Genomic DNA, 26,253 nt, shown 5'->3' on the forward strand with positions numbered 1-26,253 from the left:
TCTATAGCCCACTGTACATGTGGTTGGGGGTAAGGGTGTAATTGCATATCTCTTTCTTCTATAGGCTGCTCAGGGCTGCATATGAGCAGGCAGCTGGTGGAGAGTTCAGTAAAGAAACTACAAAGTCCCGTATTGTTTTCAGTTGGCCTATTCAGCGGTGGAGTTTTTCCTCACAGGATACTGTACATGAATTTAATTTCAATGTCCACAAGATCCTTGTTTATTTCCATCTCTCCTCCATTTCATTCGTGCAAAGAGCTACTCTGTTTGCATTGAACTTCATAGTTTTTTTTTTTTTAATTCTGTAAAGCAAGACCTGATAATATTGTTAAATCAATCGGTAACACATCTCTGATCTATCCAATGAAACTCTCCCACACTGGTAATCACAACCACAACTATAATATAGAGAAGTAAAGAAGAAGGGGTGAATAAAGTAATCCTCTGTTTTTTGTTTTCTCTGAGTGTTTCATTAATAATTACAAAAATCTAAAAACCATGTATTGTGTTATTCTTTGTGCACCCATTCAGACCAAACAATAGCTCATCCCATAACGAGCTCTTCCCATCTTGTTCTCACTGACAGACACTTGGTGGTGGAAATCACAATGACAACTCTGGAACTAAACCAGATGGTGGACAAAGGACATTTGGAAATAAACATGGCTTGAGTAAAGATGAATCAAACCAAACCTTTACCTTCATTCTGTCGTTTTGCCGTTTATCCTCGTTGAGTAGCTGACATGCAGCAAACCCCTTTTTGTCCTTGCACAGCCGCCGTAGCAAGACGTCACCGTCCAAGATGGCGCTTCCCGTGCGGACTAACTTTAAACATCTCCTGCGACTCATTCATCAGTTAAACTCCCCGAAAAGGGGTCTGTGCTCTGGAGCTTGTCCGGAGAAAAGGGTGAGTGCTGCGGTGAAAAGACGAGCCGTCCAAACGAGCCTGCAGGTGCGTTAGTCATCATTCGTGTTGATCCGTGAAGGGAAACCGACAGGAGGTGTTTTAATGAATGCATTGAACACAACATTCAGCCACCAGCTGTTTGAGGAGCAACAAGGTGTGCTGAAGGTCATTTCCACACTGTTACTACCAGCTGGCTGGTTGGTCCTCCAGGGCTGCGCATGCGCGGTTAAGGGAACCCTATTATGAAATGTTAGTTTTAGTGGTAAATACTGCTATTAATGTCCATAAAGAGTCTATAATCACTCGGGCCCTGGTTCTTCTGTCTCTCTGTTGGAGAAAGAAGTTGGTGTTTTAATGAGTTGAGAGGCACAACCTCCACACGTGTGATAGAGTCGTTTTAATCCTTCTTCTGTTGAAACCATTCAAACAAGTTCACTATGAAAGAGGGACTTGGTGCTCTGTCAGGTGTTGTTGTTAAATCGATTACAGCTCTGATCAGATGGATGGATGACTGTAATAAGCAGGACAAGTTCTTCTGCTGCTTCTGTAAACACTGAAGTAAAAGTTTGCATATCTAGGTTAGGTTAGGTAGGTTAGTTAGGTAGGTTAGGTTAGGTAGGTAGGTTAGGTTAGGTTCGGTAGTTACTTTATTAATCCCCGAGGGGAAATTTGTTTCACTACAGCAGCATACAGGATAAGATAATAATAGAATAATAGAAAAACAATAAAATACCAGTAAATAGCAGTAAAAGATATAAAATATAAAATGCACAGTGTATACAGTATATATCTATATATATTATATACAAACAACCAAGAAACACAGTCAACAGTGTTATTGTTATTGTTATATATATCTAGTTGTTTACACCATGGTATGGTAGCCTACTGTTGTTTTCCTGAAACGTCAGTGTGAACCGTTGTGTTCATGTTCGCTCACAGTGTGTGCAGATGAATGTTAAGTGTTCAAAGAAAAGAGGATGTTTGTGTTGCCTGGCTACATGAGGATAATAATCCCATCATTAATGACAAAACGAGCCTCAAAAAGCAGTATTTTGGGGGCATGTCCATTTGATTGACAGGCCTATGGTGTAGTCAGGTTTCCACTATCAATGGGCGGGATGCCCCCCCCCCCCGCCGCTAACCCCCCCCCCTCCCCCTCTCCTCAACCCTCCCCCTCAGCTCGTCCAAATATGGTCACTTCCGGCTCCAAACCGCTCCAAACTAGTAAGATGGTGCCGGTCAAAATCCAAACAGGAGGCTTCATAACAGCCGTTCAGAAACCAAACTTGTGACATCACTGTTGGTTGCCGCTCGGGCTGGATACCAAATGTTTATTCTCTTTTGGCACCAACAAAATTTCTTTGAAACAACAGTATTGACAAATGCTTTGTGATTCGGTACCGACTTTCAATACCGTGGTTCGATCCAAATAGGTTTCCATTTTAAAAAGCCCCAACCTCCGCTCCATTTATGGAGGAGTACATCTCATCAGTGTCAGGGGGCCGATGCAGCATTTAACATATGCAGGCTCTACTTGGCCATCAGTGCCGATGTAGACAAAATCACTCAGTTTCAACTTTGGTGAGTAAATGTTTCCATAGAAACGCCTTGTTTTAAATTACCGGACACAGACCTGTCTGAGTTGTGTGCACCGCAGTAACCACGGAGAAGAGGCTCCTCACACTGCTGGCCTGCTCCTGTCTGCAATAGAATGCGAGGTGTTCAGGGAACATTGTAAATTGCATCGATGTACATAAGGCATTTAAGGAACATCTGTAAACTGTACATGTGATATGTTTAGTGGACATCTGCAAATTGTAGTTTCAGACAATAACCTACAGTTTCCCTCTCGACACTGCATGAAAAAAAACATCTGCGCCATAATGTGCATGTCATTTTATTTTGACTAATATCGCAAGATGACTTTGGACTAATTAATCAACCTGCTGTTAAGGCAGCAGGAAACATGTTTAAAATTAGAATTACAGTGTGGTCATAAGTTGTAAAAAAAAAGTCATTGGTGATTGACTACCTGCTGATGATGTGTGAAAAATTTCAGGTCCAGTTTGAAGCCAGACAACTTAAATGGCGTGTTGTGTTTATGGTCATTGTGTGGAGTCGACACGCAGCAGCTGAATACAAGAATTCAATCATTCAAAGTTCCTCCTGGGCAGCGAGCCAAAGTGCAGCCCTTTTATATAATATATCTATTAGTCCATATCTTTCAGGTCGAACTGTTGGTTCAAAGTGTTATTGTTACTTTTTGATGCTATTTTAGAATGCAAACATGTGTAGAGAACATGAGAGGAATTGCAGCTGGAAGTTTTACGACAGCTGCACTTAGTTTGACAGCAGAAAGTGTTTTCAGAGACTTCAAACCTCAGCGGTGACTGTCAGCTTCGGTGTCAGTTGCTCCAAATCAAAGAGGGAAATAGAGATGAAGGCAAACATGGCTACACCCAATCCCTTGGGGAGAGGCATTCTGGGAAATGGAGGAAATCATAAACGGACGTTGAACTAAACGGGGCTGGTTGAAGCAAAATGTGCTCCCACATAAAAACACTTGGAGCATGTCATCACATGAATTAAATATCAGACCTTGATTATATATTTGACTTGGCTGACTGAGGCTTCACAGATCTATGAAACCATATTGTTAGGTTTTATTATCAGTTGTTGTTTTCATGGTTTCTTTGTGTAATTAGATCTAAACTGTTTGGATTACTATATTTTGAGAATGTTCTGTGATCATTAATTATTCACTCATGACTTGTGACTAAAACTTTTTGTTTTTGTCTGTCTGGAGTTTTTTCTGTCTGGTTTACTTTCCCCGTCTGGCATGTGACATCATATCCTCAGTAGCAGCGTAACTTGCTTCAGTGGATTCAATAACGCACCTATTATAATTCTGCTTAGGCTTTTCTATCATTGCACGGCTGCTTTGGAGAAGCAAATGGGGTGTTAAGACAAACAACGAGTCCCCTGGCACACATAAGTGTAACCAGTTTGTTTCAGTCGAACAACGATGCTGAATATCGAGCTGTTCTTGCGTTACGGTGCAGTTTAAACCCTCACCCATCTGCCCAAAGCCCCGCAGCCGGCTGATGTATGAGCTGTAATACAGTATGCACGTTGACTGCCGTCCCGTCTGTGTTTTGTTAAGACAAAGTCTCCGGAGAGGCCGCGGAGGTGTGCGACGAGAGGGGAGGAAGCGGGGGGACTCGAAAAAGCATCACAGCAGTGCTTCATTACCAGCAATAACATCAGAGATGAAGTGTTGGTTTTCATTTGTTTTAATTTTCTCCAAATGTGGCCGGCTTAGTGCAAAGACCAGCACGCTCACAATGCTGCGAGGTGTGATGTGCGTCAAACGAGGACCTCTTTTGGAGGTTGTTCTGTTCTGGAAAAAGTATTTTAAAAGTCGCTGAGCTTCAACCGACTGACAGAGATGAAGTGTGACCTTTTGTCAGGTGCTTCCAATTTTGAGAGAATTGTTTGTCAGCTGTGGTTTGCTTTTTAAAATGTTGTCACTTATAGTTAAAATTTGCCTTTAATGTTCGCTCTGTATCAGTGAGGTAACCTCGAGTAATTTTACAACATCACTTAATAGGAAAAGAGAGAAACACAAGCAGTTGTCAAGGTTCAAAACTGCAAAGTGGTTACTTGTTTTTTTTTTACAGTCGTGACTGGCTGGGGGATTAAAAGATAGACGTGTTTTTTTCCAGCTAGTTCCATAGAGAACGACATCGAAGGTGAACGGTTTGTACTCGATTGGGGCCCACTTCTTGTCATTATTGATTAGTGTATGTAGTACTTGTCATCTTAATTGAATTTATAGCTATCCTGCTAATAATGTGACATCTCTTATTAGAGACAGTTCCTAGACAATTCCCACGTGGCATAAATTCATTTTAGTCTTGAGTTCTCAATTCTTCTCATTCCCGTGTTTGGTTTAATTTGACCAAACCTACTGCCGCTTACTTCCAGCGTTGTGTCGGCTGTAAATATGTCGCTCCACGTCCAGCCGTCCCTCGCCTGTGGTCCCGTTATTGGCGGATATCAGTCATGTCAGCCCCCGGCTCCAGGAAAGAGGAAGTGACTTCTAATTTGCCTCTCTGTTCTCCTCGACTCCAAATTCACGTACTCAGGTGTCAGCTAAAACCATTAAAGCCGCTCCTGCACCACATGGGAGCGGCCGGCGAGAGCAATGGGAACATGGTCGCCCCTTTGAGGATGTTCATTAACTGCCCTATTTATTTTCAACTGTCAGAAATGGGCTGCTAATTCAGAGCAGTCCCTTCTGTGTAATTATGTCTGTCGTGATCATTTACTAGCAGGGCCTTCACTCGGATGCCGAGCAAATTGCCCGTTTCTTAAAACAAACCCGTATGTCAACATATTCTTTTTTTCTTTTTTATTAATCAAGTCGAATTACAGAATCAGTCCATAGACATGCACCCTCAGTGGTACCCGGGGAGACTTACTAGTTTTCCCATGTTTTAGTTAATGCCGGATCGAGCGCCTATTCCTGAGAATCTGACATATTTAATTAAAACATACACCGTATCTGATATTGTGCTTTTGAGCTGCCCTCGAGTCAAGAGACGCTGCCTTTGCAGGAGGAAATGACTGCCCTCTTCAGAGGCTGATGTGGAGCTTTGCCCTGAGTGTTACCATCATTACATATTGATAAATTTATGAAGTGTCTGCAGGTTATTTTTTTTGCTGTGTTGTGACTTTTATGTGTTTTTTTTTTATTATTATAAATTATTATTAGCTCTGCTGTCAGTCATTTGTTTCCTGCAAGTGAAACCAAATTAAACATGTCCATTGTCAACACAGACAGAGGGGGAAGTGGTTTAATGAAAATATTCGAAGCAGTTTGAACAGAGTAACTGCATGGAAACAAGTAGCTCTGGCATGAGTGTGTTGATCTAACGGTGAAATGGTTACATATAAATTATGCTATCTGGGCTTATCCAGCTGCTCTGTATGCGACCCTGGACATGTTGTAGACTAACTGGTTTGGTTTTAGCGGGTCTGGCCTGTCAGTGCTGGTTTTGAACTCGTCAGTCCTTTTGCAAGGAAATTAAAACAAAATAAAAAATGGTTGTAAATAATTAGGGCTGTGATGATATATTTACCTCCCAGTTTCCTATCACAGTTTTTTGGTGCTGAAACTAACTGAATTGCGATTTCAAGTATTGCGATTTGATGTGATTTATTGCCATTTTTGTTTACTCTTTAAAAACAACTCTATGCCATGGGGAAAAAGTTCATTCATCTGCTTCTATAGGAGACTATAGAGACTTTGCATCCAAAAACAATCCACATCACTTGTCTGTCAGAGTTTTATTTCAGCAGCGTCGTTTCTAAACCCCGTGGCTTAAAGTCATGCTAACAAGAAAATCTGTCTTTAGGAATACCACTTGTGTGGGCCATTGGCCAATAGAGAAGGCTTGTACTTGTTACATAAATTAAATAATTTGATACATAATAAAATGAATGAATGAAAAAACCACTTCTTCTGAAGCACCCTGTTTGTCTTGGACCAGAAGTGTTGATATAGTTGTTGTGAATTTGAAGCTTCTGGTCAGCAGACAGTCGGACAACAACAGTTAGCAGAAGTTGATATTGTTCCGGTCAGCGATGTTAAATGTGAGGGTTTAATCACGGAGTTATCCGGAAACCCACAACTTCCTAACGCCGTTTCAACAAACTAACAACAAACTACAGTTCGCCCGCCAAAGCTAACAGACTAACTGCTGATAGCTGTTATGACACTCAGTGTAAATAATAAATGAAATAATAATTCAGGTGAGTGGTAATTGAAAAACCGAATCATCATACTTAACTTAATGTTTTGCATTTTTTCCCCCAACCCTATAAATTATATGGAGGTTATCTGGCCTGTAACATCCTGTCATACTCTGCAGTGTTTCTGCACACGATAAGCCTGTAAGTTCATTGAGTGTTACTCAAAGTTTACTTCCTGGATTTTATTTCCAGTACAATGTCATACTGTTGCCTGAGCTGCGTAAATTAGTACTTTCTGATGTTTTTACAAGTTTCAAGATCAACTTTAACTTAATTCTTGTCCGTTGCAAACAACAGGAAACGATTTTAATACAACTTCCATTTAGTAGCTGTTTGTGAGCTTCCTCAGCAGATGGAGATTTTACCCACTGGTGGAGTTTCCATTTCTCTGAGCAGTTTTATTTCTCAACTTTAAAGCCAACATGGAAGGGAAGTCTGAACTATTCCAAGCTAATAAATCAGTTTTAGTAGGATGTTTTATTATGAACCTTGGAGTCACATGGTGTTAAGTTTGTTCTTCATTGGGTTGGTTATTATTCACATGTGTTGTGTGTAACAACATCACGATGTAATATTATACTATCACTGATACGCCATCAGTTGTCAGTGTTAGTGACTTCCCATAAACTACAGACGTCATTAAATGTTTCGTTTCTAATGAGCCAGATCACAGTTTCCTGTCTTAAGTAGGCACTGCTCCTCCTGGTAATCTCCCCCCAGGCCGGATTGAAGTTTGGTTCCTTCAGAAGCTGCAGCGTGTTAGGGGCAGGAGGCCGGGGGCTGCCTTCCCTGCCCGGTTATTTTTGGAGCACCGTCGGGCCCTGTCTGCAGGGAGTGCTGTTTTTGAAGGGCCTCCAGTCCCATTAATCAGCCGAGGGACCCCACGGCGCGAGCGGGCCCCGAGCCCTGGCCCGCCACACTGCAGCGTTCTGTTCCTGTACCCCCGCTCTCCGCACAGTGTGAAGCTCAGAGGAACCTCATCAATCTCACCTGTCCCACACGTCAACCGCAGATTTAATCAAACGCTCCTTTTGGACCTTCCCCTCGGCTGCCCCTCCAACACACTCAATGGGTGGAAAAAAAAAAAAAAAAGAAGAAAAAAACGTCCATGTCTTGCCTAGACTGTAGTCACAATTTTTATTCTTGTTTTTTGGGTTTTTTACCACGTTGCTTTTTCCATCACAATTTTTCTCTTGTCCTGCTTTATCCACTGCGCTGTTTCTTGATTTTATTACCAGAGTTTTTATTTGCATTCTTGTGTGTGCATGTTTTCTCTGTGGTCATATGCACTTTGTTTCAAGCTGTGGTGTGTCCCCACATTGGCTAAACACACACATACTTTTAGGGATAAAGGGGGGGGGGCGATACAGTAAGCCCCATTTCCTTTTTGATACCTCACTGAAGTGCAGCTCTGTTGGTCGCCTGCTTTAACAGGTTCCTAACTGAGTGAAAGACAGAGATGAAGAAAGATACGCAGGAATGGGGGGGGAGGTACGTCAAGGTGTATTTCAGCATGATGTCGGTGTTAATGGGGTGCCTGGGGTGCCCAGGACAGAAGAAGAACACTGGACCCTGTGTGTCAGACACCCAGCGGGAGAGCCGCAAAAATCCTCCATCTGCAGCCCCATCCGGGCGCTCCGCAGACAGTCAGATCTGGAGCTCTTTGGCCCACAAAGAGCTGATGGTAATTCACAGCGGGGCAGGAGGCGGCGCTCCCAGAGGTGGTTTGGCGACGTGTTGAAATTGGCGCGGTAAAAAGGCGGCGACTGTCGTGCCTGCTCGTCAGCTCCTCGGTGAGAGAGATGTCAGTGGACCACTCCGGGACACTGAGGCTCTGATATGATGTATGAGCCCTGAAAAGCAGCCCAGAGCAGATCTGAGAAGAGAAATGCTGTTTTGCGAGTTCTAGATCAACCAAAACCAGTGATTAATAACACTGAGCAGAGCGAGCCCATAGGCCGGGACAGACTGGAGGCTACAACCGTTCAATAATAATAATAATGATACCAATGAATCTTAGATTGGTTTTGAACATTGTTGCTTTACATATTTTGCTTTAGCAACATCTTTATTGCATTTTATAGGGATAACAGCTGTAAGATCAGGGGCCAAGAAGTAAAAAAACAACTGAATGAAGGAAACAGAGTAAAACCACTGAGCATAATATTCAGTGTGTGAGCATAGAAGACACACATTTAAGAAAAAGATGCCTTAAGAAGGCTTAAATGTGAGAATTTAAATAATCCAAATGTAAGGTTTTCTAAATCTGGCAAAAAAAAAAATGTCTATGAATATTTTTTTCTTTGTGAAAGTTCAAGACCAAGTTCAGTGCATGTACTTTTATGCACCTGGCCCCTTTACTATTTGTCACTCTGATATTCTTTTTTTAAAGGTGCAGTATGTAAAAATGTAATTGTTTCTTGCGATACCTCTTGATACGCTACGAGGGGATCGGTAGCAGCAGAGTTTCGGCAGTTTGCTATTAGTTAGTAGTTGGCCTTATTTACAAGTGATGATTTTAAAGTTTGATTGTAGTTTGATTTGACCCTGTAGTTGTTCCACAAAAAAAAGGATTGATTAAGTTCTGATATATATTTACGTTACAGCTTGCTTATCTCTGCTTTTAGCAAGGTCATGGTAGCAAGAAAACAGCCACGGGAAAACCATATATGGACGCCATTTAGCATGTCTTTTGGAACTTCTTGTGTTGTCGTGAGCTGCAGTTAAGATCTGTTTTAAATTGTCCCAACAAGGTCAATATGCACAGTTTGTTTGCTACATAAAATAGCTTCAACTTGGTGGATTGCTCGATGATGTGCTAATTGAGCTAGTTATGCTAATATTCAAACAGATGTGATCGGCGTATCAACAGGAAGCTAACTTCACATATTAACACGCAGGTGGAGGAAAGAAATTCAGCCCTGCAGTTATCAGTCTTTCACATGATGTCAAAACTGCTATTTCTTTATATTTCGTGGATAATTTTAGTTAATTTTGGAATGTTTTAAACTAAAAATCGTAACTGTCGCACCTTTTAATGGTGTTATTTTACCAGAACAACATTTCTCATTTCCCAATATGCCGTTCCAACACTCTGGAAGACTCTGTAGAGAAAAGGGTCATTGAATCCAGGAATGAGATGTTCTCTGAATTTGTGGGAAGCACTGATCTGTTTGTCCTAAAATAAATGACTTGAATCAACTTGACTATTGTTTTCCATTTAATGACGCAGCTCGTGCATAAGATCTGGCCGCCGGTTTTTGATGGGCTGTCTGATCGTTTTCTTTCCACCGGTGTTGATCCTCGATGTGAGCTGTCAAATTCACGTGGACAGACACCTTCACAGCCTCACCGATGTTGATGTAGGCAAAGACTGCGACACGTGCGGACATACGACTATGTTTTCACATGACCTCCATCCCTATGGATATTACCACACACACAGACAAATGAACACTCATTCCCGGAAAGGTAGTGCGAGTGTGAAAACATGGCCTTTTAGTGTATGTAACCTTCTAGCTGTTGCCGTTAATGTCACACACACATGGTGCGTAATGTATTCAGCATATGGCAGATGTGGATGAAGAAAGCTTTCGTCACCTTTGCGACGGTGTACTACGACAGCGGCGTGCCTGTCAGAGTAAAATATGAGGAGAGAACGAGCAGCGTTTCCCGCATCTGCTACGTGTCATCAGCAGGCATCCAATGACAGCGAGCGAACGGGGAAGACAGAGAAGTAAGGAGACAATAGGGGAAGACAGAGAAGTAAGGAGACAAGAGGGGAAGACAGAGAAGTAAGGAGACAATAGGGGAAGACAGATAGCACAGCCCATCACGGTATTTGATTTAAATTGGAATTGCTGTTCCTGTTAGCTGAGGATTGAGTCGTCGCTGCTGTTGCTCAAATTCGTGTCTCGAAAGAGTTTTTCCAGTTGTGAGACTGTGACTTCTTTTTAGCCACCCTAATGGCCTCGCCTCAGGGATGGCAATGTTGTTCTGTCAGCTGATTGGTCGGCCACAGGTCCACTGCTACTGTCCAGACCGAGATATCTCAATTGCTATGGGATGAACCCACACAAAATCTTGTTCAGACATTCATGGCTCCCCTGTGATAAATCTTTACGACTTTGGTCGGCCCCTGACTTTTTGTATAGCATGACCGGGGGGCTAAAATTTGTGAATTTCAGTGAAATATCTCTATTACTATCGGATAGATTGTCATGATGTTTGGTACAGCCATTCATGCCCCTCCCTGGTTGAACAGAAATAACGTTGGTAAACTTTTCATTGAGCTTTCATGTGCTGAATGCTTCAGATTCTAACCAAACATCTGCAAACATTGTATTCCTGGTCAACAAATGTCTGCAGTCTGATATCTAGGATAGTGAACATTTTAAACATTATAGTTGCTAAACATCAGCATGTTAGCATTGCTGACATTAGCATGCATCTCAAAGCACTGTGCTTAAGTACAGCCTTGTGTAACTGTTCTTTGCTTAGAGGTTAATTCAACATTGTGTCACAGGACGGAAATCTTCTACGCTGGACTGATGCTTTCAAGTGTGTTGCGCCTCGGGCAGTGTGCCATTTATACGCCACTTTAAACACAACTCAGTTGATCCAAAATGTTATTTAACACAGAAAGAAAGAAAGAAACAAAAAGAAAAGGAGATCAATAAAAAAAAATGTAAATGAAAAATAAAGGCACTCCAAATTTCCAATATGTTTGTGCAAAGTAAATTTTAGCCACTATGTTTTGATGGTTTCAGGTCTTTAAGGTGTTTACATCTGGTTATAAAGTTTTCAGTTTGAGTTTGATTTATCTTCCTGGAGTCTTTAACAAGCCGCATGGTGTCATTTCACCTCTAAGATGTGAAATCCAGCACTCTACAAGTATTCCACAAGTAAATGAATTAACTTGCGCCGTTTAATATAGTCCATGGCAAAAGTATGCAAGATGATAATATTTTATTACTGTTGGCTTTGCAGTGCAGTATTCATTACAAACATTAATTGCTTTACAACATTTGCTGTCTCCTCTGTCATCATGCCGTAGTTGATTTACTTCCTAGTGTAAAATGTTCTCCTCCAACAGCTATACAGGCACGTGTTTAAAGACACTTTCTTTCAACCAAAAGCAACACAGAGGTGTCTGGCGAAGTAGCGCAACGTGTGATAGCCCATGATTGCCCAGTGGCTAGTTAGCTGTGGCGTTGACTCTCATTTGACACTTGATTGGCTCAAATGACACCATTACCATGTCTGCATGGCTAATGGCCTCCCCCGGGGGACGGAGCAGAGGGGGAACATGCGTTTGGCGTGTCAGCTCGAGGTGAGAACACACATGAGCCAGACTCGGGGCCCCATCCGCACCCAAATCAATCCTGACACCTCTTAAGAGGCTCTCAGCATCAATGGCACTCCAGCGCAATTACCCCGTCGGTAATGACATAAGCGCCCAGTTCCTTCCTGCCTCTCTCTTGCTGGGTAGCGAGCCGCTCCCTCAGGCCAGTAGATGGAGACTTTGTGGACCACGCTGGTCAGAGTGCAGCTGTTATCTGATCTCAGATGCTGTGCTGAGCCTGTCCCTCAGTCAGATTGAATGTGATGCAGCTCAGCAAGCTGTCAAGATAAGCGATTTCTCAGCAGCGACCGAAGAGGATATCCTCTGAAAGCTTCAGGTTTTAATGATTAGTTATGATAACCTTGAAAAGTGCAGCCGTGGAACATATGATCGGCAGTCAGATTTAAGGTGATAACACAGAAATCCCGTGGGTTTTGCGGGGGAAGTTTTAAAACAAGCTCATCTGTTGAAATGTCCAGGTGTTGCTGTTTACAACCCATCAACACCATCACATGTCCAGCTCAACTTGTTTTCTTTGAATGTGATTGAGGTCATTACGGTAAATGAGATAAGATACTTGATGGCTGTAATTTTGAGCTTAAGTAGGTCATGATAAACAAGAAAAGTTGATATTCTGTAGAACTGACAGTTGCTAAACCGCTTCTCAACCGAGCTTTGGGTACGATTGACTTGTCAGTTGTTGAACCTCCTTCTTTTCACCCTGAATCTTTTCAGTGCAAATTCTTAGGAACCTTTTCAGACCAAATGCACATAACTTTGCCCTCAGATTATCTGCTGTTATACTAGCAAAAGAGCATGTGGACACGCCCTAAATGAATTTGCTTCATGCCCTTCTGACCGTGCACTTAGATAGTTAAAATAGAGCCCGACGTCTTTCTAACAGCCCAACAAAAACAAAAATTTCCAGCCTGTGTTTTTGTGCCTTTCTGCTCTGTCACAGTCTTAATCTACTGTGTAACAGCTTTGGCGAAGAAGCCCTACTTTCTGTTTGCCAGTGTGGTTTCATGTCTCATGACAGGTGCTGCTCTGCTTGCCCTCTAATTGTATCATGTGGTGCATTGTGCCACAAGCAGCGGTCAAGACTCTTTTCTAGCCAGCGACCCGGCCAGCGATGCCAGAAGAAATGAGGCGGTGTCTCCCAGGCGGGCTCTGCAGAAAGAGAAACAACACAAACCCAATGAGGGTTCTCCCTTTTATTCTAGTGGAGGGCCTCAATGCTGTGTCAGCTCTTACTCTGTAAAATAAGGGTCTTGTTTTAATGTTAGTACTCTGTATTGATATATGTGATGTATTGTTGTGGTTCTGCCTCCCCTTCTTCTTTTTCCAGTGTCCTTCCCTGTTGTGGTATTGGAGGCCTTGAATCTGGTTGGATGGATGTTAAGTGATATTGTTGGCCAGTGAGGTGATGCATTCTTTGTACTGGATGTGTTTGGGAGAGAACAGAGGTGCTAGCCATGGAGTTAGCATCGCAGTAATACAAGCATGACTGCTGCTGGCCTCCAACCTGCCAATAGTTTAACACTGACACTTCAGTCTTTACTGGCTTCTTTCTAGTTGTGACTTTCTCCCCTTTTCACCTTCAGATACGGGCTGCGAAACATCTTGATTCACATTTCATTCGATAATGAAATTCAAATTCCTTGCATCGGGTATCTTTAACTTACAAAGTGCCCCTTCTTTTCCAGGAGCCTCCAGGAAGTGGCCGTGTATTCTCTGGGATCCAGCCAACAGGAGTGCCCCACTTGGGCAACTACCTGGGTGCTCTGGAGAACTGGGTGGCCCTGCAGAACCAGTACCCCTCGGTGCTCTACAGCATCGTGGACCTGCACTCCATCACCCAACCTCAGGACCCGACCCAGCTCAGGAGCAGCATACTGGACATGGCTGCCAGCTTGCTGGCCTGTGGCATCAACCCAGAGAAGACGATACTCTTCCAGCAGTCCCAGGTGGGTTGGAAAGGGTGAAGATGGATTACTGAATTGGTGTTTGCTGTGTTCCATTTAAATTCAATTTTTCTTGCTGATTCAGTGGTGCAGTTGAAAAAAACTTGATGTAAAACAGGATCCTCACACGATCCCAGCAGGAGTGTTTTCTAAATGGTTCTCTGGTTAACTTTAGGTGCTAAAACCTCTTGGTTAAGAAGAGATAATAGATTAGGTTACAATGATGACTTGATTTGTGTTAGAGTTGCTACTTCCTTAAAGTTATGCCTGCTTCGTTGACATGGCAACAGTAAACTTGGTTTTAAAAAAACGGTTCCAACTCCTGGTTAAAAACGAGAAGCGAACAGCGGCCTCCTGGTCCCAAATCTCCTGTTTTATCGACTATCCATTCATTCCCGCCTTTTCCTGACAAGGAAAAACTCCCATTATACAGACTGAACTGCATCAATTCTCCAGACACCAGATTGTCATTATTTAGGCAACCACTTGAGATCGCTTAACTTTAAAACGTAACCGTGGGTCGTAATTAGCTGCTCGCACAGACAACCTTTGGGATTGTTTTGTCACACTTTGAATGACAGATGTGCAGTTTCCACTTATGATGTCGCAGATTTATTTTATGAACACAAACATTATAAAAGGGCTGCAACTAATTATTTTTTAACAAATGATTCATCTGCCAGTGATTGATAATGTTGTCTATAAAATGTCACAAAAATGTTAAAAGGTGATGATGACTTCAAATAGTTGTCCAAACAACAGAACCAAACCTTAAAGAAAAGCACATTTTTCTTACATTTTAACTTTATTAATGACTGAAACATTTAATCAGCCATCAAAGTAGCTGCAGATACATTTTCTGACATTTGACTAATCATTGAATTATGTCAGTTAATTAATTGTTATGTACTGTACATTTGAAATATAATTGTTTTACTATTTAGAGTAATTTTTCTATTTTAATAATTCCCTCAGAATGCATCGATATTGTGTTTTGCTCTTTCGAAATAAATAGAAAGATGAATAATCCTCACAGGAGCAGAAAGTAGTATTCATGTGATCATGTGCTGCTGCCTCATATATGCTTCTGCATGCTTTTCATTTTCTTTAGGTTTTCTGCGCATGTTATTTCACACGTTTAATGTGGTTATCAAGTGTGAAGGTAGGTCAGTGTCTATTTATAAGGCTCTTTATTGCAGACAGCTTCTGTTCTCTCTGGAAGTTTGTCAAAAGGGGAAATGTGTTTATTTTCCTGCTGTCGACTCTGATGTTTACCTGCTGACATGCCGACAGGCCCCAAAACGTTTGTTTGATTCCTCCTGATTTTTATCTCCGCCGCATGCTCTGCAAATTCACAGAGTAAAAACACAAACTGACATAAACCACCATCAAGCCGTTCTTTGGCCACATGAAGGAGGTGAGACGGATAACGACAGTCTGAACATTTGCAGCACTTCAGCACATCCCAGATCTCCGGTTTAAATTCACAGCGAGGTCAGAGAGAGACAGAACAGCTGTTTGCTTCTCCCCTGACACCCTGTGTGTGTGTGTGTGTGTGTGTGTGTGTGTGTGTGTGTGTGTGTGTGTGTGTGTGTGTGTGTGTGTGTGTGTGTGTGTGTGTGTGTGTGTGTGTGTGTGTGTGTCAGAGAGAGAAAGAGTGTGAAATAGTTAAGTTCAGTCCATCTGTGTTTCTTTGCCACCCCCCCCCCCTCCTCTACACCCACATGCAGTCCTATTTTTATTCCTGTTTAGCTTCATGCCACATAACTTGGCAGCGAGGCGACCCCCGTGTTGAACACGCCTGCTCCACATGTAAAAATAAGACTGCCGCCCAAAGAAAATACTTGACTCCATTGAGAAAGAAAAAAACAAAATGAACAGAACTGGTGACGAGCTGAGGATATGTGCATGTGCTGATCCGTTGGCTTCATTTTTGATACCACTGAGTTTTTATTGAGGAGAAAAGTGGCTTCACTGTGCAGGGACAACTGTTCGAAATCCTTTATGTACAGTCTCCATGCCTAGATGATAAGTCGCCATCAGTGTAATGCCGATATGAGCCGTAACATCAGCATATCTGTTGTTGCGGTGCATTCTTGCATGCAGCATGAATGGACGCCTTGTTTCTCCCGAAGCCTTTAAATATCAAGAGTTTTATTGCACTTCAAACCATATCAATCCCCTTTCTGTGCTGTCATCGACATCTGTCCCATCTCTTGTCCGTCTGCAGTGTGTAATGAATACTGGCCCCCTACATGTTAGCCTGAAATCCTGGTTTATGTCCCCCGCTGTCTGCCGTTGACGTCATGCTCCCCAACGTGCTTTTCAAGCTGCAAGCGACACAGAGGACGGCAGCACAGCCAGCATCCATAAGCCTTAATAACCTTAATACGCTGGAGCAGAAGGAATTTTCCTGCATCCTCACACACTCTCAAGGACAGCCTCCATGAAAGCGGTATGTTTTGTTGGAGTTAATTTACCCTCTGCCAGATGTAGCAGCTACATTGCACCCTTCATCGCTTCACAACATGTTATTCATTTATTTGGCCACATACAAAAAAAACAACCCAATCCATTCATTTATGAAACAATGCTACCCCATTACCATAAGTAGAAAAACAACTTAAAGAACACATTTAAATGTCTTATGTTCTGCTCTGCATAAAGAATTTAAAATGGATGTGTTTACTTTAGCATACAAACACACTGCGATTAAAGGTTAAGACTCTTCAAGTATAGGAACAATAACAATATAAAAACATTGCAAAAATGTTTGAACTTTAGGGCTTTGTATTTGTTAATCTGACTTTCCTCAAATAATTACACCAATAACCCTCTAAGTGACCACAGCTGATTCAAAGTCCAGGCTCTGTTTTATGTCTGAATCATTAGTGACCCCAACACTCATTTAAAAGTGTAAGCGAGGTTTTGTTTTTGCGATAGATAGTTATATCTTCTTTTTTTTTTTAAGTTCTAATAGTGAAGGAATTGTCGTCATCAAAGTATTTTTTTATTCATATTCAGGGTTTTTCTTATGGTTTCTGGAAAACGCAGGTGCTCAGTGGTAGAAGTGACGGGGTAGCTTAAAAACAATGTATTTTCACATAGTTTTGGACTGCTATCATTACAATATAAAAACACACGCTGCCCTAAAAAAGTCATTTTTACAAAACATTTGTGAATCGATTTGATTCAATTGATTAGAGCTGCATTTATTTTCATCCTCGCATATTTAGCACTTAAAATATATATTTTTTTCATGTTTATTTGGCTTGGGTGTTGTGAAAACACACTTGGGTGCAGCGCCTGCTTGGTTGGGAAAGCTAATATCTTTTTAATATGCACAAAATGTAATACAAATCTAAAACAAACAGCAAAGATAACAACAGAGCAGAAAAAGGTTGTTATAAACTGACATCAGGAAATAATTTGAGTTCAAACTCATCCACCCAAACTGTAAACAGTGGGTGCACCTGCCTGTGTGAGAGGTGTAAGACAGCTGGAGAAGTGTAGACTGAAAGTGCCCATCTCGTCCACTTGGAGGCACCAGGGAGTTACCCTCCTCTTCCTCCACCACAACTGTCCCACACCAGACATTTCATCCATTCATCTGTTTGTTTAATCTGCCTGCTTAATTAATCTTGACTGTTTGTCTTGAGTGTTTCTGTGACGTTATGAGTATCATTTAATAACCGGACTACACGAACAGGCTGTTTGCATGTGTTTGAATGTATATACATGAAGATGAAAGAAGAAACAATGCACAGCAAATTCATACTACAGCAGCAACAACAACCGCTTCTCAAATCTTGACTTGAGATCGCACATTGTGCGATGGTTTCTAATACAGATTTTTGAAGGATCAGGATTTGTATTAACTGGTGAGCCAACCGATTTTTCATTGTGAATGAATTACATTAAGCTCAGACAGGAATATTCTAATTCATTCTAACTTCTCTCTCCCCCCTGCAGGTGTCCGAGCACGCTGAGCTCTCCTGGATCCTCGGCTGTCTGACCAGCATGCCCCGTCTGCGTCACCTACCGCAGTGGAAGGTCAGACTCTCGGATACAAACACACACACATTCAATGAGCAGTGAGTCTGATGGAGCAGTGACAAAGTGAAATAAAGTACTCCGTTTATTTTCATTGTAGCTATAATTAGATATTTATTGGTGAGTGTTGAGGAATATTTATGACTTCTAATGATGTGCGACACTATTTGATGGTACATTGTACAAATCTTGCCTCCTTTTATTTTTGTTTTGGTGCAAACTGAGTTCATTTGTCATTTATTCTAAATGGGATTATAAAGAATTACACATAAATCTCTGCTATAAATTTATATCTTCTTTTAACAAGCTTCTATCAGCTTTTAACTGTGGCCTAGTGACAGTACATTAATGGCTTACAAGTCCGACGAAAAGCAATTTAAAACTTTATTATGATATATTGAAACATCTTGATGTCCGGTATTTTTAACTCAAACATGCACTGCATTTTTATATTATTACTTGTTGACAATCAATATTTACTATTTTGTTTTAATCAAATTAATTACCAAATAATAAAAATAACTAAACCAATGAAAAAATACTTGAAAGGTTAAAAGGAGAACAACACTTAAAGTCTGACAAAGTTCATAAATGTTATACCACAAAGTGTTTATTCATGTATTTCTCAGTAACTTTTAGCTGTGGGCCCAGCTGCTGTATTTAACACCTAAATGATAATGTAGTAAAACACAGTTATAATTATTCAAACTTTTTCTTCATTGGAGAAGTCACAATTGGTGACAATGACTACAAATAATAAGCTCTAATAGTTGCCTGTGTCATTGTGTTAATGTATTAAATGTTTTAAAATGTTACCAAAAGGAGAAAGTCCCTGAGGTTTAATTGAATACAACCATTTGATTAGACAAAAACAATGATTCGTTTTTTTCACCAATAACAATGAATATCAACCATGATGACAATGTTAAAAAAAAGAAGAAAAAAAAGGATAAATTCATTGTCTGTTAAGTTACTTTTTGATTTATTTCTAGATACGATGTGTCTGTCGTCTGATGTAAAATCAAAGTGAGTCCAACTATGAAGTCGTTCTTCTCTCACCATATCATCGACTGTGTGAAATGTATATTTATCATAGCTGAATGTAACTGAACAGATGAGAAAGCAGCCTTTAAATCTTTGACCAAAGTAGTTTTTCTAAAGTTAAATTCTTCATCAAACCACCTGTAATCTGAATACCAAGAGTTTAAATTTTTTTTTTTTTTTTAAAGAAATTACATACTGTGTTGTTATTATTGTCAATGGTTGAACCTCCTGGTCCTCCTTCGCTGGTCCTGACTCATGTTGATTTAATTGTCGCTGCATCTGTACTTACCTTCAGTCTAATAGTTGCAAATTAAAACGTCCTTTGTCCACTCCCTCTGAATATCCTGCATTTTCCAGCATCCCTATTGTCTGTTTTATCGTTTTGTTTTTCGATTCTACCTGCCATATTTCTGAAGTCATATAATTACAGTTGTATCCCCTCGGCCACATGCAGCGTTAACGCATGATGAGTTGGAGCCGGAGAGCCCGCTGCTGAGTCTTCTGGGTCTCTGTTGCTACATAGAAAACACCTTTTGTTTACCCAACAGTTGAGTTGATCTCAAACACAGTGGAAAACGTGGTGTGAATTCATCCGCGCCGTTTGTCTGAGAGTCGATGAGTCGTAAAAGTGAAAATGGCTCTTTGTGGGGGAAAGAAAAAGTCAACTTGAGTCAGTCTTTCCCTCCCGTCTGCTTTATTTTTGCTTGTTTTGAGCGTCTATTTTTTTTCCTTTCCTCCTTTTTTTCTTCTTTCTCAACATGCTTCCCTCCATCTTTTCCTCCAGATAAAGAGCAAACTAAAGAACGAAGGCAGCGTCGGCCTCTACACGTATCCTGTCCTGCAGGCTGCCGATGTTCTTCTCTACAAGTGAGATTTCCATGCAAGTGAATGACGTGTGCGTGTGTGTGTTTGTTTTCCAGATAAATGTTGCCATTACATGCATTTATAAAAAACTAAGCATCATCATTTGCAGCATTTACTTTGTTTCTGGAGCTTCATCCACGAAGCCGTAAAGTCTTTCAAAGAACACTTATTAAATGTTTTTTTTTATCATATTCCACACGCCTTTCAAACTGACTGCTGAGGCCTGTTAAATAGAAAAGGCTTCATTGTTTTTTAAGCCAAACCGATAAAAATGTTGTTTCCTATCATTTATGTGTTCCTCCTCTCGGTATCAGTTACTGTCCTTTCTGTCAAGGTTCCTTTTTTTGCTTATTGCATACGAAGCTGGGAAAAAAGGGAGCATTATATCCTTTCTATAAGAATGCTCTGCAGCTTTTGTCTTTGTTACAACATACAAACATGTGCGACCATCCTGTGTTTCTAAAGCAGATTTATTATATTATTTGGAGGCCAAAATGATTTGCCTGTTAAATCTCAGAGAGACTCTGGCGGAGAGACGTCACTTTCTAAAAGGCTGATTTGTTGCTGAGGTTGTGGTTATGACAATTAAACTATGTCTCAATGAGGTCTGAGTTTAAAAAAAAAAAAAAAAAAGCTTCCACAATACTATAGTTTCTTGTGCTTGTAGTTTTGACCTGCTAATTTTTATTTTCTTACTTTTGGTGCTGATAATATGTGGAAACATTATTTGCAGCACTGCATTATTGCACAGATATGACTGTAAAGATAGAAACCTCTACTAATATAATAAGGAATGAAATGTGTGAGAAATAAACCATTAACCTTAAGGGGAAAAGAGCAGAGGTGCCAATCCACACAGTGAATGCCATACGTTGTTCCAGTATACCTTCATTTAATCACGAGAAGTGTCACAATCTGGATCGAACAAATGATTCCTGAGGAAAAGCCTGATTGGCCAATATAATCAGTTGAAGACAATTTAAAGGGACATGTACCCCATATTGCAAAGGAAAAGTATTATCTACTCGCCTCTAGTGATATCTGACTACAGATTGTTTGAGATCGCGTTACTCCTGATAATCCACAACACACACACCAACTGTTCTCACCGGGAAGATTTCTTCAGTATAAAGTAACTGCTATACAAACTTAACATGGTGTCCTCTGGTTTTTCTGGAGTAATGGTGATATTGTTTCTGCAAAGAGAAATTGCTATTGAATTGGATCATTTTGAATGCTGTTAGCAACATAACAAAATTCCTCTCAGCATGGAGGCACAGAAGACGGATAGCTCTAAAAACACCAATGCTACGTCAGTGCATACTACAAAGGGAGAAAGCCAATAGCTTATGATCAATATGCTGTAAATATTAGTATCAGATGTTAGTGCTGAGGCAACATGTTGTGTTTTTCGATATGATTTGTAAGTTATTGTCAGCTGCCGTTGCATCAGTGGAATATAACTTGCTGGTTTAGTTATTGTAGCTTCCAAATACAAATCTCTCTTCAGCTGTTTCTATTTGAAGAATCCTGCAGTCCAAACCTATAATCTTTTGAAAAAAGGGTGACGTATTAAAGAAAACCTCATCTCTAATGCTGTCCGGATTTCATTGAAGAGGGAATTAATGTATCGCTTCCTCCCGAGTGACAGATGGAAAGTTGCTAAACAGATGTCGGAGGGCTCCAGCAGTGACTCCGAGTGTCTCCAATTTGCGCTCGCGTCTCGCTGTGTGTTTGACCTTCTGTGCTGTCGGTGTGTACAGTTGTTTAGGAGGCTCGTGTTGTGTCACGGGATCGTCTGTCTCTTGTCTCGCAGGTCCACTCACGTCCCCGTCGGAGAGGATCAGGTCCAGCATCTGGAGCTGGCTCAGGATCTCGCTCGCATCTTCAACAACCGCTTCGGTGACCTGTTCCCTGAACCCTGCGCTCTGCTGAGTAAGAATAAACACATATGCACACACATACACAGACCATCGGGTTTTTAGCATACATGAGCTTTTAAAGCCCAGCTTCTCCTAAATAAGTAGTTGTCTGGCAGCTGATGATCGGGGCCAAAATTCAGCAGCACTACATTTTTCTGTACAAAGTTTCATTTTCCTTTGGTAAAAGTGGATTTAAGTTGACTTATCATTGCACATTAAACTCCTTTAAAACAGACACTCAAGAAATATCTTTCGACTTAGCAGCTGTTTAAATGATGTGTCGCTCCTTCAAATTTTCTTGGCGTATGACCTTGTTGGATTTTAGCTGTAAGTTGTGCATTTAAGTGGAGAGAAGGCAGTTTTGATTTGTGAGTCCATCTTAATTGAGTGCCCATTTTATTTTATTGAAACAAAGTCAAAAGATCTTCCAGTGTTGTCGGAATATTTCAATCTCTTCTAATAGAAATGAAAGATCTCATTGTGTAAATATTTTGTGACCAAAAGATATCCATATAATTGCAATATCAAGATTGAGGTATGTGGAACAAAAAAGTTTGATTTGATTTAGTCTCTATCGCTGAGCCCTACTTTCTGGTTATACTTCTGTTTTCAACATTTTTTGGTTGCAACAGTAGCTGAGACTTGGGGATTGGAAGTTTAAATAGATTTTACAGTCATTACCTCAGATGACATGATGTGTATTTTTTTTTTTACGGGGCTTTGATAGAAGTGAATTGAAAACACTGTATTTTTCTGATTCGGCCACTTGGAATAGAAGTAAAGTAAATCAAGGGAACAAGTATAGTGAACCACCACTTTAGCCTGCAGGCTTCCTTTGAAAAGAGGTCTCCAACATCAGAGGTTAAATAGCAGAGTGGCCGATCACAAATTATACTTCAGGGAAATATTGTGCCATTCAACAAAGATCTGACATATAAGATGACATTATTATTCCTGTTCTATTTTTACGTTATTTCATCATTCACTCAGTTTATACACACACATGGCCAACATGTTCAAAAGTCCCACCCACCTCCCGGTTTGACTCTCCTGATTATCAGTATCATAAAAGCACAAGATGGAGTCAGTCATGTGTGCAGAGAAGCTTTGATTAAAGAAATATTTTCCTCCTCTTGTATTAGAATAATAGAGCGATAATAGATTTGGGAGGATGTCCTCAAGATGACATCCTCCCAAAATGTGTGTGTGTGTGTGTGTGTGTGTGTGTGTGTGTGTGTGTGTGTGTGTGTGTGTGTGTGTGTGTGTGTGTGTGTGTGTGTGTGTGTGTGTGTGTGTGTGTGTGTGTGTGTGTGTGTGTGTGTGTGTGTGTGTGTGTGTGTGTGTGTGTGTGTCTCTCTCTGTCTGTTTCTCTCTCTCTCTCTCTCTCTCTCTCTCAACATAGCTCTATATAATCAGCCAGTACTCCAGTAACATTTAACTCACTCTGGTGGATCCCGACCTCATATCTCGTCTTTGGCAGAGCAGCGTTGCCAGTCAGCACCTTCCCTTTGAAACCAAACCAAGGCCTTTTTAATTAGCTTGAAACAAGGACGTCTGCATTGATAAACAGGACACATGTGGGCCGCTCGTATGGGACAGAAAAAGAGTTGCCGCTTGCAAGATGGCGGAAGGATGAGGTTGATGAATACAAGAGGAAAGGAAATCCCGGCTCCCATCGTCTGTTCATCACTTCACACTGAGACACGTCTGCTTCACAGGGGGACATTATCTCTCTCTCTCTCTCTCACACACACACACACACACACACACACACACACACACACACACACACACACACACACACACACACACACACACACACACACACACACACACACACACACACACACACACACACACACACCTACCAGTCAGCAATGTAAACTTCATTCATCCCTACCTCCTCACATCTGAATATAAAGAATGAAAAAAATAACACTTACCATCTGATATACTTCACTTGATATAAAAAAAATATATATATATCAAAATGTTTTTCTAAGGAAATATGTGAATTCGTCGATTGAATAATGAGTTTCTTCTTTTAAGTCAGATTGAAAGGGACTTGTTTAAGATATGGGTACGTGTGTTAACATTTTTTGAAATCCATTTATTTTTCCTCAATTTCAGTTTAAGTGACTTGCTAAAATCTCTGTAGCATCTTGTCCTTATGTCCAGTTTGAAAAATAAAGAGGAAGAAGGTTGAGTTGATCACATGTTTTGACTTCTTTCAGTTATGACTGTAAACACTTCTAGCTTTTAGCTTAAGGGACAACAGTGGATGCTTTGTGGGTTTTTTGGGTGTTTGTTTTTTTGCCCTGGTCTTGCTGAATACCGGCTGCTCCACAGTTTGATTGGTGGAGGGTGTCGGAGTCTAACACTGCCAGAGAGGAAGATTAGCTGACAGTGCTCAGGGCTCCGCATCTACATTTTTATATTGAAGCACAATTAATATATTTCTGCAAAGATGCCAGAACTGAACAGTAAAGATAAGGCAGTAAGGGACGGCTTAGTCATTATCATAAACTCTGGCCTGAATCAGGCGGCAACCCATCCATTGGTTTGTCAGCTGCTAATTTGAAGCCCCGAGTCTGATATTTTTAGCATCGTCGTCTTTGTTTTTGGATACAGACCTTATTTGGATGACAGATTGCCACTGGGGACGAGCACGACCCAGCGACTCTAAAAGTGCCTGTCTCTGAGGCCTTCTATGTAATTGTTTATGGAGTTCTCTTCAGAAGAACCGACTGAAACCTGATCAGAAGTCAGGAAATTGGCGGATTAGCGAACAGTCTAAAATAATATATTGAAACACATATTTTTTATCATCATATTTTTTCTTCTACACTCTTGCTCAGTGATGCTCAGCTTTGTGACTTTGGTAAATATAACAGAAAACATATACAAATGTTCCAGTCCGATCAAGTGCCCAACTTTGATAAGTAATTTTTCGATGTCTGAAATCCCTCCACTCCTGGATGTCTTATTTTGAAGTGAATGTCTTGTTTTGAAGTGAATGTCTTGTTTTGAGACATTTATTCCTTATCTTACCGATGGATTGCTCAACCCTCCCCCTTTCCTTCCACAGGCTCTACACGAAAGGTCAAATCCCTCCGCGACCCCTCGGCCAAAATGTCCAAGTCCGACCCCCAAGCAATGGCGACGATCACCATCACAGACCTTCCTGACGACATCGCCCTCAAGATCTGCCGCTCCGTCACCGACTTCACTTCTGAGGTGACCTTTGACCCGGAGACACGCCCAGGTGTGTCCAACCTGGTGACGATCCACGCTGCCATGGCGATGATCAGCGTGGAGGAGGCGGTGTCCCAGGCGACAGGGCTGGACACCGGAGCCTATAAGAAGCTTGTAACCGAGGCGGTGATCCAGAGGTTAACGCCCATCAGAGAGGAGATCGAGAGGCTGGGGTCGGACCGGGCTCACCTGGAGGGGGTGCTGGCTCAGGGGACCCGCAGGGCCCGGGAACTGGCTGCTCCGGTCCTCAGAGAGGTCAGGCAGAGAGTTGGTTTCTGCTGAGAGGCAGCCAGGTTGGAAAACAACATCACATCTGTGGGCTTTTAATGCTCACTGTTTACCTGATATCAAGTTTATTCCAACGACTGCTCACTTTTCAGGATATTCAAGGATTTAACTTATTCAATGTGTTGAAAGCAACTTGGAAAAGACTCAACTGCAGAGTTCAGACTGACTGCAGGTCAATTTCTCTCATTCAAATGAATGAGGAAGCTGTGTCTCTCATGTCTTCTTTATTTTTGTACATGTGCTACATAATCATTCTTAATACTTTACAGTTTATTTATTTGCCTTTGACCGTTGGCGGTATCTATTTCTCCAAATACCACACAATCTATTTTTTTGATATTCTTTACAGTATTTTGGCTTCTTGCCCTCAACGCTGGCAGTCCCAAGCCAAACTGCCGGGCCACCAAAATAATGAAAACTTCTGAAAATCACATCTGAAGAATGATCTTACTGAAGACATCTTAAATTTCAACTTTGAGACAAAAGTGCTCCTGTGATTAAGGCTACAGCAATAAAATATTCTTTAATATTTTTGTCCATTTTTTGAGGTTTTGTTTTGTTTCTCTCAGCGGTCACCTGAATGTCTCGTACGGTGAAAGGAAGCCTTTGACTCGTTATGGCCTCAGAAGCTGAATATTTGTCCATTCTGCTGGTTTTCATCTCTGCTGTAGAGATAATCAACTAAAGTTCCCTTTAAATGATTTCACTGTTTGGTCTTTTTTATTTGTGGGGTGTAGGAGTTTAATTGGAACACACTGTTTTTATATATTTTTAGCTCATCAATTTTTCAAC

The 26,253-nt window shown here is 41.2% G+C and overlaps 1 protein-coding gene across 2 annotated transcripts; it reads left to right on the forward strand.

Moving 5' to 3' along the window:
• Positions 1–802: 802 nt before the first annotated feature.
• Positions 803–26,129, forward strand: wars2 (tryptophanyl tRNA synthetase 2, mitochondrial). 2 transcript variants are annotated; one of them, XM_069713395.1, is made up of 6 exons: positions 803–952; positions 13,778–14,038; positions 18,008–18,088; positions 19,917–19,999; positions 21,813–21,931; positions 25,007–26,129. In XM_069713395.1, the coding sequence occupies exons 1-6, from the start codon at positions 803–805 to the stop codon at positions 25,453–25,455; spliced, it is 1,143 nt and encodes a 380-aa protein (XP_069569496.1). In that variant the 3' UTR covers positions 25,456–26,129. The 2 variants fall into 2 exon arrangements, with proteins under 2 accessions (XP_069569496.1, XP_069569497.1); XM_069713396.1 differs by having other exon boundaries at positions 803–907.
• Positions 26,130–26,253: the final 124 nt, after the last annotated feature.

Source organism: Brachyistius frenatus, unplaced genomic scaffold (assembly GCF_029030835.1).
Source record: "Brachyistius frenatus isolate BFR_SWC_R1_liver_20210118 unplaced genomic scaffold, ASM2903083v1 Contig_118, whole genome shotgun sequence".
Lineage (NCBI taxonomy): Eukaryota > Metazoa > Chordata > Actinopteri > Embiotocidae > Brachyistius > Brachyistius frenatus.

Excerpts from the sequence above, each read along its gene's own strand:
- wars2 (XM_069713395.1), top strand. The coding sequence starts at position 803 with ATGGCGCTTCCCGTGCGGACTAACTTTAAACATCTCCTGCGACTCATT. Across the intron at positions 14,039-18,007 it reads TACTCTTCCAGCAGTCCCAG|GTGTCCGAGCACGCTGAGCT; the intron begins GTGGGTTGGAAA and ends TCCCCCCTGCAG. Across the intron at positions 21,932-25,006 it reads TGAACCCTGCGCTCTGCTGA|GCTCTACACGAAAGGTCAAA; the intron begins GTAAGAATAAAC and ends TTCCTTCCACAG.